This window comes from Dreissena polymorpha, chromosome 11 (assembly GCF_020536995.1).
Source record: "Dreissena polymorpha isolate Duluth1 chromosome 11, UMN_Dpol_1.0, whole genome shotgun sequence".
In the NCBI taxonomy this organism is placed as follows: domain Eukaryota; kingdom Metazoa; phylum Mollusca; class Bivalvia; order Myida; family Dreissenidae; genus Dreissena; species Dreissena polymorpha.
In genome coordinates, this window is record NC_068365.1 from 50,984,907 (window position 1) to 50,998,190 (window position 13,284).

At 37.5% G+C, this 13,284-nt stretch overlaps 1 protein-coding gene across 1 annotated transcript in view; it reads right to left on the minus strand.

Annotated features, from left to right (window-relative positions):
• Window positions 1-13,284, minus strand: part of LOC127850079 (transportin-3-like) — a 55,966-nt gene that overhangs the window by 1,729 nt on the left and 40,953 nt on the right. Inside the window, exons 16-25 of the mRNA XM_052382839.1 lie at window positions 12,523-12,662; window positions 10,087-10,278; window positions 9,304-9,395; window positions 8,869-8,954; window positions 4,270-4,330; window positions 3,668-3,808; window positions 3,175-3,291; window positions 2,552-2,646; window positions 1,575-1,731; window positions 904-1,071 (exon numbers count right to left, since the gene is read on the minus strand). Of these exons, the coding sequence (XP_052238799.1) occupies window positions 904-1,071; window positions 1,575-1,731; window positions 2,552-2,646; window positions 3,175-3,291; window positions 3,668-3,808; window positions 4,270-4,330; window positions 8,869-8,954; window positions 9,304-9,395; window positions 10,087-10,278; window positions 12,523-12,662 (1,249 nt within the window). The remainder of the gene's footprint in view (window positions 1-903; window positions 1,072-1,574; window positions 1,732-2,551; window positions 2,647-3,174; window positions 3,292-3,667; window positions 3,809-4,269; window positions 4,331-8,868; window positions 8,955-9,303; window positions 9,396-10,086; window positions 10,279-12,522; window positions 12,663-13,284) is intronic.

Sequence of the window (13,284 nt, forward strand, 5' to 3'; positions counted from 1 at the left end):
CTGTTACTATTGAGCCTGAAATAACACTTGTCAGAGGGCATTGGCACTTCAGTTTAAAGGGACTTGTTCACAGATATTCGTATTTTTGAAAAAATTCCTTTAATATATTTATTAACAAATGTATAATGTTTTTAAGTCTTCCCTAATTATAACTTGTTAAACAGTAAAGTTAAATAGAAAATATTGACGTTCCCAGGATTGAATCCACATCCTCTGGAAGCAAAAGCCAACGCTCTACCACTGTGCCACAGAGCCTTTCTTATCGATTGACAAAACATAACCAATATACTAATAATCAATGTATTAACCAAATAATCAAAAATAGCGCCACAAAGGCTTTAACATTTTACTAATTTCCAATAATGTTTATCCGTTAATTAGTCAATATTTAAAACATATTTTCAAGTCAGGAGCTTTATTTCACTTCTTTTTATTTATGAAAGCAGGAGTTATTATTCTTATGTTCTGCATGTCCCCTTATTGAGAGCTACCTACACAGTAAGTACAAACTCGGTACCTCTTATAATTTTCAAGATATGCTCAAAAAAAAAAGTTGTTTTAAAAGACTTGTGAAGGGAAATACCTAAAAATATCAGAAGTAATGGCTAACATAAACTTCAAATCCCAGCAAAGAGATATACCTACCAATTTAGCTTTAAGTTTTGAATTAAAACATCTTATTGTTTTCAACATTCGCTCCAGACAAAGTTTCAATACAGAAACATTCAAAGGGACATTAAATTTTCTACCACATGTCCATATCGCAGCAATTTCTTAGTTTAACAATTGTAAATAAGATATTTAAGGATAACTTTTTCATTTACTATTAAATTTTGGCAAAAATATGTCAAATCTCAACAACATGATCCAGTTTATCAACCCACAATCACATGATACACATACCGGTCGATCAACTTGCATAATCTCATAGATGACGTCTGCGATATCGGCACACATGTACGTTGGCAGACAGAAGACGATAGAGTGGACGAGAGAATGGGTGAGAGACTGGCCGTGCTCCTGCAGCAGAGATCTCACCAGCGTACTCCTCACCTCAAAGTCCTCCCGCTCCTAAAAAAAATCACCATGGTAAACTCACATATAAAGAAAATATCGATAAATGCTAATGTTACTTAACGTTATAGTGTTCCTGAACACAAGTGGACCCTGACACACTCATTCAAGTTCCTGTTATCAAACTCTACAGTATAATATAATATTGATATGGTATAGGTTTGTAACAAACATATGAAAACTCTATTTTAGAGATATACTGGATAAATGAGACAGATGTTTTAACAATTGTAGAATCTACTCAAAGAATGATCATCCAGTTTTTAATTTTACATCCTAAATTACAAACCAAACTGACTACCCTTTATGTCAGATCACCATTTGTCTTACATTTAAAACCAGACTTGTCAAGTAAAACAATAACACAAACGTTACCCTTTCCCACTCAGAAGCACGATAAAAAAACCTACATGCAAGCAACATAAAACCAGAAAAGGTGTTAGATTAAATTTGATTAAGGACTTCAAATGCATTGACAGGTCAAGGGTTAATTCCCTTACATCTTTGTTAGTTGCTGCCCTAATCAATTCCGTGATGAACTTCATGACTGACGCGTTGGCATCCTTATGGTCTACAGAGCAGGCCGCTATTGCACACATCAACACAGGCTTGGCTGCAACACTCTGCAGGAACGCCCTGGGAGCCCGCTGTATAAATCTGCATGTAATGAAGGATACATTAAAGCCTCATTGTGGGAAAACGGGACATAATGCACAGGCTTATCAGGGACAACACTTTCCACCTTTACTGGATTTACACTATGAAAATACTTCCTTCAAACAAAAAAATACCATAAAAGCGAAAAGTGTCATACATGATTAGCCTGTGCAAACAGTAATAAGCACAGTTCTTAGACTGCGTGGCAATGCATTTATTAACAAGCAAAGCAGTTTCATAAATAATCATATAAATATTTCAAAATAACAAGGTAACATTAACAAGAGATGTGTTTGTCAGAAACACAATGCCCCCTACTGCACCGCTTTGTTGTTGTTTTTTTTTATCATTTGGCAGGTACATATAATTATCTCCCTTTAAAGATTATTACTTCCCTTGGATTTGTTTTTTTTTACCTTTGACCTTGAAGGATGTCATTGACCTTGACCTTTCACCACTCAAAATGTGCAGCTCCATGAGATACACATGCATGCCAAAAATCAAGATGCTGTCTTCAATATTGCTAAAGTTATGGCCAATGTTAAAGTTTTCGGACGGACAGACGGACGAGACGGACAGACAGTGCAAATGCTATACGCCACTCTACCAGAGCATAAAAATCATGTCAAATTTTGATGTAACTAAACAATAATTGTCTAAAGATAAATCTATTTGCCTACAAAATTGTGGTAATACATGCTGAAGTCTGATTTCTATGAACAAAATTAGGTGAATTCGCCTTACAAAAAAAAATCAGCAAATAGAAAACCTGAACAGATATCCAATGTTTTTTATTTGATAAAACACTTCTTTCTCTCACCTTAGACTAAGCCGGAAGAGATCGTCAACCGTGTCAGGGTGGTTACGCAGCCCATTCTGTTCCTCAAGGAGCTTGAACGTAGGCGGGCAGAAGTGCTGAACACACACAAATACATCGGCATATATCACCTGACACACAAACACATTGACATGTATCACCTGACACACAAACACATTGACATGTATCACCTGACACACAAACACATTGGCATGTATCAACAGTTAAACTTTCTTTCTCAATTCTTACACTTGATTTACTTGCAATACTGATATGCTGCTCTAAAAATATGATGTATGATTTTCGTCATATCATTTCAAAAAAGCGTTGCCATGACAAATATAGCTCGAATTATTTTATATTATTACAATTAACAGTACAATTAAAGACAGTTCACTGTTGCAAATATTATCTGTATCTTGATGCTATACATTAATAAAAATAGAAGTCCTGACTTGAATTCATATTCCAGTTACACTGAAGAAAACTGGCTGACCAAATCACACCTCACTTGGTTCTTGTAAGTAGTCTCTATGTAAACTTCTTACTAACTGACATGTAATCATACGCCAGTCACACATGATGTAAACTGGCCACCAAATCTTGCCAACCGAAGCACACCTCACCTGGTACATATCAATTAGTCCCTGTGTGCAGTCCTTGTCAGAACCGTATTCATCCACCAGTATACTGCCCAGGTACAGGAAACACGAGTGGGAATGCACTTGGTACAGCGTCACCATCTGCAGATATAATACATACTGTTCTAGAATCATTAGTTTAGAAAAGAACCTCAATTTGAATACTTTAAATTAAATTAATAGCAATTATTGCTACTATATATACTGCATTAGATTGAGAAAGTCTTTTAATACTGATAAATACAATGGTTAACAGATACACTGATGTATCATGGGAAATATGCTATTAGAACAGCAAAAGACAAAATTAAATGACAGCAATGTTTAAAATTCTAGAACAATTTTCAAGCTGGTAATGTACTTCAAACTATGCTCCTGCTAAATACCAAAAATGCACATTTCTTCACTATTTAAATCTCTGAAAAATCGAATGAGCTAATATATTTCAACTTACAAACTAACCCCCGATGAATTATACCTGTGGTACTAAAGGTTGCAAGAGCGGTGAAGAGGACTTTCCAAGGCAGCGGATAGCAAAGCGTATACATCGACAGCATCTCTCTATGATCCGAACATCTGCTTGGTACTTTGTACAGGCCTGGGATAAAACTGGCCATACCTGGCGGGACAATACATTACACTGTTGAATAAGTTTGTCTTTTGCCTTCTGATTTAAACATTCATTGAAAAGCAAATTCAAGGAGTGATGCGAGAAATGGCTATCCATAGAAAATTAACATGTCAACATGGTAAAGGATTATAAACCTATGAGAAAAGGACGGTTCTACAACAATTCAATAGATAATAAGCAAAGAAAACTAAAAACAATTTGCTGCATTCAATAAACGCTATATTCCCAGTGGAAGCCTTGTCAGAATTGATTCATCATGGGTATAAGAAATCTGTTTACAATTTGCCTTTAGACAAGTTTAGTTGATTCAGCAACAAACTGGAATGTTCTAATGACATAAAAGAGCTGATCCTAGGAAATCCCTGCTTTAATAATGAGAGTAACTCGCAGGCTGTTTGGTTTTATGCTGTTTGCACATGGCCATTTTCACGTTGCTTCTGACAACGTACCTCTTGTATCACAGGTAAACATGGGTGCACTGAGCCATTCTCTACTAATGGAGTGGTGTATCTGAAGTGAGACAAGACACATTGAATACAATAATAAAGTTGAAATAGACTTAAAAAGAACATGGTATGAACAGGATATCAAACAAGCAAATTCGTTGAATTGATATCCCCCGCCAATATGCTTCTCGACACTCATACCAAGTTTCAATGAAATCCGCCAAAGCACTTCCAAGATATGGCTCTGGACACACAAAAAGCATTTTTTCAAGATACAAAGGGCCATAACTTTGTTATTATCAGTTGGTGTACAATGCCATTTGGCGTGCATCATCCAATTATCCATATATATATACTCATACCAAGTTTCAATGAAATCCACCAAAGCACTTCCAAGATATTGCTCCGGACGGACGGACGGACAACGCCAAAACAATATCCCTCCGCCTATGGCGGGGGATAATATTAATGACCAGTTGCTCTTTTAAAACAGGATGAAATAGCATTGTTTCATTGGTTTAATTTCCATACACAATTGGATAAGGGGCCATATTGAAGTCTCATAAATACCAACTTTAGCTTTCTTAACCTGACATGTTTGAGTGACCATAATTTCAACAATGGCCCTAGATTTGATAGACATGGTCATATGCTACAAAGTAACTGTTTTATTTCCTTGTCATGAACAAGCTCAATAAATCAATAGTTGTTAAAAAAAACACACGCACTACCACAGTACATAGCAAATATATGTACAATTAACAAGAACAATGATTCTTGGTTATTCAAATTTGATATCATGGGATAATGGTACTGTTAAAACTCTTTTTCCGCAAAGTTTATCAAAATGAACTTAAAATTGTTTGTCCATTTACCTGATACATGTAATTGTGAGAATGCCCTGTAATAACTTATGTTATAATAATTATCAATGGTTTTTATTTATTTACTGATATTGTGATATCAAGAAAACAATACAATAAGGGAGTTTAAATTGATTTTTCTACTAGTAAAATGATGTTATAAGCATACATTAACAGTATTAATATGTCCTGGTGTATAAAGTCTCAATTGAAACTATATTTTGCAATCTTAGGGTGTACATCATATGAAGGAGAAAACATCATAGGATGTTAATATAATGCATTCAAGCCTGGATACAATATAAACATGAGATTTAAAACTGGAAATTGGACAACTGAGAGCTCAGCATGTTATACACAGATCCAACAGTCTCAAACTAAAGCTTTTGAAATTTGGATAAGTGGCCGTCTATTCTCATTCTCTAGCTGTGTTTTCCAGCTAATGATTTTCTTTTTTTTCATTCTGAAGAAAACTGCACCTGTCTGGTAGAGTACCATCACCAAAACTCACATTCATTTAGACTCGCAATAACACCCCATAGGTGGTTAGTGGGTATGCCAACAACTGAACTAGCCAGAAAGACGAACCAATATGGGATTGACCTATGACTTTGTACATAATGAGCATTTGTGTAGCAGTGTTAGTTTGTCTGTTGTTTTGAGTTTCACCTCGACAATGTAAAGTCCTTCAATAATGTGGCGATCATGCATGTCATACTGAAAACAAAAACTCGTAAACATATTAGTGTGCCTTTATTTGATGTGCATTTAACAATAAAAGGTAACCTCTAATTTGAACAACTATAGCTTGTAATATTTACAAAACTATGAGGGCTGTCCCAGACTATCCTAGTCAAATAGTATATCTCTGTTATTGGAAGCTAGACTGTTACACATTTAAACTTGAAATATTATTAAAACTATTGGTATTTGATGCAAAAATATAAACATTGAAATATGTGTACTTCTCTGCCTCATGAGGTTGGAAATTTTCAGTTGACCTGAGCCATATATCACTCAGCTGAGAAATAATTAGAAATAATGTTCGAGAAACTTTCATAAAGATTGCGTACACTAATGTGACTGTCCAGACAAACATCCTGGTCAAGTTTCATCATTAGTTCATCTGCGAGTCATGATCAATGTACCTATGAAGTTTCATGATCCTAGGCGTAAGCATTCTTGAGTTATCATCCGGAAACCATTTTTCTAAGTTGCGTCACCGTCACCTTGACAGCCATTGTGTGAATACGTTTTTTGGCACTGTAACCTTGACCTTTGACCTAGTGACCTGATAATCAATAGGGGTCATCTGCGAGTCATGATCAATATACCTATGAAGTTTCATGAACCTAGGCATAAGCGTTCTTGAGTTATCATCCAGAAACCATTTTACTTGTTCAGGTCACCGTGACCTTGACCTTTGACCAAGTGACCTGAAAATAAATAGGGGTCATCTGGGAGTCATGATCATTGTACCTATGAAGTTTCATGATCCTAGGCATAAGCGTTCTTGAGTTATCATCCAGAAACCATTTTACTATTTCAGGTCACCGTGACCTTGACCTTTGACCTAGTGACCTGAAAATCAATAGGGGTCATCTTCGAGTCATGATCAATGTACCTATGAAGTTTCATGATCCTAGGCATAAGCGTTCTTGAGTTATCATCTGGTAACCATTATTATTTCGGGTCACCATGACCTTGACCTTTGACCTAGTGACCTGAAAATCAATAGGGGTCATCTACGAGTTATGATCAATGTACCTATGAAGTTTCATGATCCTAGGCCGAAGCGTTCTTGAGTTATCATCAGGAAACCATTTTACTATTTCGGGTCATCGTGACCTTGACCTTTGACCTAGTGACCTGAAAATCAATAGGGGTTATCTGCGAGTCATGATCAATGTATCTATGAAGTTTCATGATCCTAGGCATAAGCGTTCTTGAGTTATCATCCGGAAACTATTTTACTGCTTTGGGTCACCGTGACCTTGACCTTTGACCTAGTGACCTGAAAATCAATAGGGGTCATCTGCGAGTCATGATCAATGTATCTATGAAGTTTCATGATCCTAGGCATAAGTGTTCTTGAGTTATCATCCGGAAACCATTTTACTATTTCGGGTCATCGTGACCTTGACCTTTGACCTAGTGACCTGAAAATCAATAGGAGTCATCTGCGAGTCATGATCAATGTACCTTTGAAGTTTCATGATCCTTGGCATAAGCGCTCTTGAGTTATCATCCGGAAACCATCTGGTGGACGGACGGACCGACATGAGCAAAACAATATACCCCCTCTTCTTCGAAAGGGGGGGGGGGGGGGCATAATAAAAAAACTGCCCCCTTCCCAGCAGCCATGTTATTCAACTGACCGGAACCATTTTTGAACTCAACTCTCGTATCAAGGAAACAAATGTTCTGAGCAAGTTTCAATAAAATTGGGCCAAAAATGTGACTTCTACTGTGTTCACATGTTTTCACTATATACATATAGAGAAAAATGCCCCGCCCACTGGTGGCCATGATTTTTCACCGATCCCGACCATTTTCAGCCTCGTCCGAGATATCAATAAAACCAATGTTTGACCAACTTTCATGATGATTGGGCAAAAATTGTGCCTTCTAGAGTGTTTACAAGGTTTCTTTATAGCCAAATAGGGAAAACTGCCACTATATACATTTAGAGAAAAATGCCCCGCCCACTGGCGACCATGTTTTTTCACCGATCCAATTGAACCAATGTTTTGACCAACTTTTATGATGATTGGGCAAAAATTGTGACTTCTAGAGTGTTTACAAGGTTTCTCTATAGCCATGTAAGGAAAACTGCTCCGCCCACTGGCGGCCATGTTTTTAAATGGATCAGAACCACTTTTGAACTCAACCAAGAGATCATTAAGACAAACATTTTAACAAAGTTACATGAAGATTGGGCATGAAATGTGACTTCTACAGTGTTTACAAGGTTTTTCTTTTTTTGACCTAGTGACCTAGTTTTTGACCCGGCACAACCCAGTTTCGAACTCGGCCGAGATTTCATTGGGACAAAGCTTCTGACCAAGTTTCATGAAGAGGGGACAAGAAGTGTGGCCTCTAGGGTGTTTACGAACAAATGTTGACGGACACACTGACAGACAAAGACCGGTCACAAAAGCTCACCTGAGCAATCAGGTGAGCTAAAAAGCTTTTGAATGCTCTAAAGTCTACTTAGAGCATTCAAAATAGTTTTTTCCTAATTGGACATAGTGACCTAGTTTTTGACCCCACATGACCCTGTTTCAAAGGGTTAGGACCAATGTTCTGACCAAGTTCATAAACATTGAGAATAAATGTTGATTCTATAGTGTTCACAAACCTCTTCTTTAATTTAACCTAGTGACCTAGTTTTTTTAACTCAGTTGACCAAGTTTCAAACTTGGCACGGATATTATTTGGATAATGTTTTCATCAAGTTTCATAAAGATGATGCAAATAAATGGGGCCTTTGAAGTGCAAAAAAAAACACTTAAGATAAACTGACCAAGTGACCTAGCTTTTATACCGACAAGATCTGCTTATGCACCTAGCCAATTGACCAGGCAAAACCAACTATAGCAACCAACAAAGGTGATAATAAAAGCCTTCCATGAGCATATTGTCCTCTGGGAAGCTAAACATACATAAGCATGTATGCATTGAAGGAATTATGTTAAGTTTCTCTATGAAATGTACTGGCCCTGGATACTCTCCCTACCTGAATATAGCTGCCAGTCGGTCCAGCCAGACTGTGGGGTCATCAGCAGCCCCTTGCTTGGGCGTATCTGAACCACCGGTCAGCAGCTGTCACCATGGAGAATCACATACACATATTAGTCATTTGGGCATACAAACTTAATTATTATCGTAATATTACCAAGATTATTTTCAATTGTAAAATCTGTTGTTGAACAATTTCTTTAAAAAAGACCCCCTTTGTTTTTTCATTTAAATACATACATCTAAATTTTACTTCAGGAATATTACACACACAAAATATTATGAATTGTATTATCTTTCTTTAAGCTAATCAAACTTAAATCAATTCCATGTCATTCTTTTGTTAATATTTACCCAAATAACTTAATTCAGGTAATACGAAAGAAGCTTCCAAGAGATGCAGTAATGAAACAATTCTTGCTTGTTTTCTTACCTTGCTGAGGCCATTTGTTTGGAAGCTACACAGCTGACTCATGCCCTCTGTACACTTGTCATGGGGCATCGTGGCAAGTATGGTGGCAACTCCTGCAAAAGTCTTTTTTATGATCACAAGTACTTTTTTGTTTGGCTGCTTATAACAAATTATGCTTAAACTATTTATAATTCACGTCTCCATGCATACATCAAATTACATCATGATGAAGAATGTTTTGCTTCAGATATTTTATGCAAATTTTTACAGTAATTTGCTTTAATTTAATTAATGTTTTTTGTGTGTGTTTTTTGCCAATCTCAACAGTATATTACCGAAAACTCAAGTGATAACTTAATTGTAAGTGATCAGAATGTAACCTGGTATTATTAATAGATGGCCACAACAAAAGCAGAGGCAGCAGCACCAAGAGAATCATCAACATGACAAGCAGAGGCAGCAGCACCAAGAGAATCATCAACATGACAAGCAGAGGCAGCAGCACCAAGAGAATCATCAACATGACAAACAGAGGCAGCAGCACCAAGAGAATCATCAACATGACAAACAGAGGCAGCAGCACCATGAGAATCATCAACATGACAAGCAGAGGCAGCAGCACCAACAGAATCATCAACATGACAAACAGAGGCAGCAGCACCAAGAGAATCATCAACATGACAAACAGAGGCAGCAGCACCAAGAGAATCATCAACATGACAAGCAGAGGCAGCAGCACCAAGAGAATCATCAACATGACAAACGAGACAATCGTGATGGTTGTCATGGTTGCCACCAACCCACCTCTGAGAAGACCAGTTGCAGCGTCATTGGAGATGTTGAATGTGTCCACAGCCTGCGCGATGTGTATGAGCCCCTCGCAGTGTGTCTTCATGTGATCCTTGCACACGGTGGAGATGCTCTGTAGCGACGTGGCTGCTACAGACGCCAGTCTGGGTTCCTGTAGGCCAGCTAACAGGTACTGCAGCACTGGGTCTGAAATGGGAACCAGTAGGTACTAACATCTTTTTTTCCACCATATTGGGGATGGGGCAAGGGCCCTTTGAATTGGGAAAAAACGCTTTGCTTTGACTAGAATAAGGAACTAGGTTAAGTTTATTTTTTGTTAACAAATACTTTAAAATTGAGAGTGTTTTAATATTATATTTATTAAAGTTCAACACAACAGCTGCTTAGAAAAATTTACAAAATGTTATTTTTAAATCTTGAATTGGGAATTTAAGGCAGTCATTTGTGAGAATATATACCTTTTGACATTGAGAATGAGGCAAACAAACTGCCTGAAATTTGACACTTATAACACACTTATGACAACATCACTGAGTCTAAAATGGGCACCATGCAATTTACTTTCACTTATCAATGAAAGTCCTAATTAAACAAAAACTGATACCGTAAAATAACTTAGTTACAATCTTAAATCATACATATCAATGTTCATGCATCATGTTTTGAAGGAAAAGTTCATTATTATTAAGTTTGTAATAGTTCCCTTCAGTAATACTTAAAAATTAGCCGAACTCTGTGAAAAGGGAGTTTAATGCATTTGCATACAGTGTCGTGGACTGCACAGGCTAATCAGGGGATGCATGTGCATACAGTGTCGTGGACTGCACAGGCTAATCAGGGGATGCATGTGCATACAGTGTCGTGGACTGCACAGGCTAATCAGGGGATGCATGTGCATACAGTGTCGTGGACTGCACAGGCTAATCAGGGGCAACACTTTCCTCCTTAACTGGATTTTTTCTCAGAAGATTCTTTCTTTTAATGAAAAATAACATAAAAGCCGAAAGTTCTGTCCCATATTATCCTGTGCAGACTTAATAGGCTAATCTTGGAGGACACTTTAAGACATGTGTTAAACCCCTTATCACAGAGCACAGGACGACACTTTAAGACATGTGTTAAACCCCTTATCACAGAGCACAGGACGACACTTTAAGACATGCGTTAAACCCCTTATCACAGAGCACAGGACGACACTTTAAGACATGCGTTAAACCCCTTATCACAGAGCACAGGACGACACTTTAAGACATGCGTTAAACCCCTAATCACAGAGCACAGGACGACACTTTAAGACATGCGTTAAACCCCTTATCACAGAGCACAGGACGACACTTTAAGACATGTGTTAAACCCCTTATCACAGAGCACAGGACGACACTTTAAGACATGTGTTAAACCCCTTATCACAGAGCACAGGACGACACTTTAAGACATGTGTTAAACCCCTTATCACAGAGCACAGGACGACACTTTAAGACATGCGTTAAACCCCTTATCACAGAGCACAGGACGACACTTTAAGACATGCGTTAAACCCCTTATCACAGAGCACAGGACGACACTTTAAGACATGCTGTTAAACCCCTTATCACAGAGCACAGGACGACACTTTAAGACATGTGTTAAACCCCTTATCACAGAGCACAGGACGACACTTTAAGACATGTGTTAAACCCCTTATCACAGAGCACAGGACGACACTTTAAGACATGTGTTAAACCCCTTATCACAGAGCACAGGACGAAACTTTAAGACATGCGTTAAACCCCTTATCACAGACCACAGGACGACACTTTAAGACATGTGTTAAACCCCTTATCACAGAGCACAGGACGACACTTTAAGACATGTGTTAAACCCCTTATCACAGAGCACAGGACGACACTTTAAGACATGCGTTAAACCCCTTATCACAGAGCACAGGACGACACTTTAAGACATGCGTTAAACCCCTTATCACAGACCACAGGACGACACTTTAAGACATGTGTTAAACCCCTTATCACAGAGCACAGGACGACACTTTAAGACATGCGTTAAACCCCTTATCACAGACCACAGGACGACACTTTAAGACATGCGTTAAACCCCTTATCACAGAGCACAGGACAACACTTTAAGACATGCGTTAAACCCCTTATCACAGAGCACAGGACGACACTTTAAGACATGCGTTAAACCCCTTATCACAGACCACAGGACGACACTTTAAGACATGCGTTAAACCCCTTATCACAGAGCACAGGACAACACTTTAAGACATGCGTTAAACCCCTTATCACAGAGCACAGGACGACACTTTAAGACATGCGTTAAACCCCTTATCACAGAGCACAGGACGACGCTTTAAGACATGCGTTAAGCCCCTTATCACAGAGCACGGCCCAAAAATATTTTACAATACAAGTGATTGAATCTTGGACATACCAATTACGTGTGGGTGAGATTCTATCCATTCACAGAGCTCCCCTAGAAGCTGCAAGGTGGTACATCTTACTGCGATGTGCGCTGTGTTTGGTATGGACATTACAGCCTGCACTACCTGGGGGACAACCTCGTTCTCATCTCTGCAACACAAGGAAAAGGCATGAAGGCACATACCTTGCCCACAGAAAGAATCATTTAGCAGATTTGTGGTTTCCACCTTTTAATAATTGCAAATTATAATATTGCTTATGAAGCATTTTTGTTTGTTTACTGTTTACAGATTTCACTGTTTTCAACAGTATTTTAATCACATTATTACAGCCTATTATGCTATTCACACTTTTACTTCCTAAGCTTGCACACAATTATACTAGTTGTACTAATTAACTGCCCTACTAGAAATTAAGTATTAAAGTTATTTAAACTATAAAGAGAAAGCATTTTTAAGCATTATGATGTAATCAGTTAAAAATTATTTAAAACCATTTTTCAATAATCCTCTCCAAATTATACATTTGAAAATACATCATGCAAAATTAAGCGTCCTTTTGAAAATGTTCAAGAAATATTATTTAATATTTTAAATGATCAATACATAAGAACACTTAAATTAATATGTTTTTGTTTTGTAATTTATTTTACATTTATTGCATGAATAATTTAGAGTAAACTAAAGTTATGAAAGTAGTTATAAATATTAAGTACATGTAATACATATGAGTCTTTGGGAAAACAGGGTTGTATGCATGTGTGTATAGTATT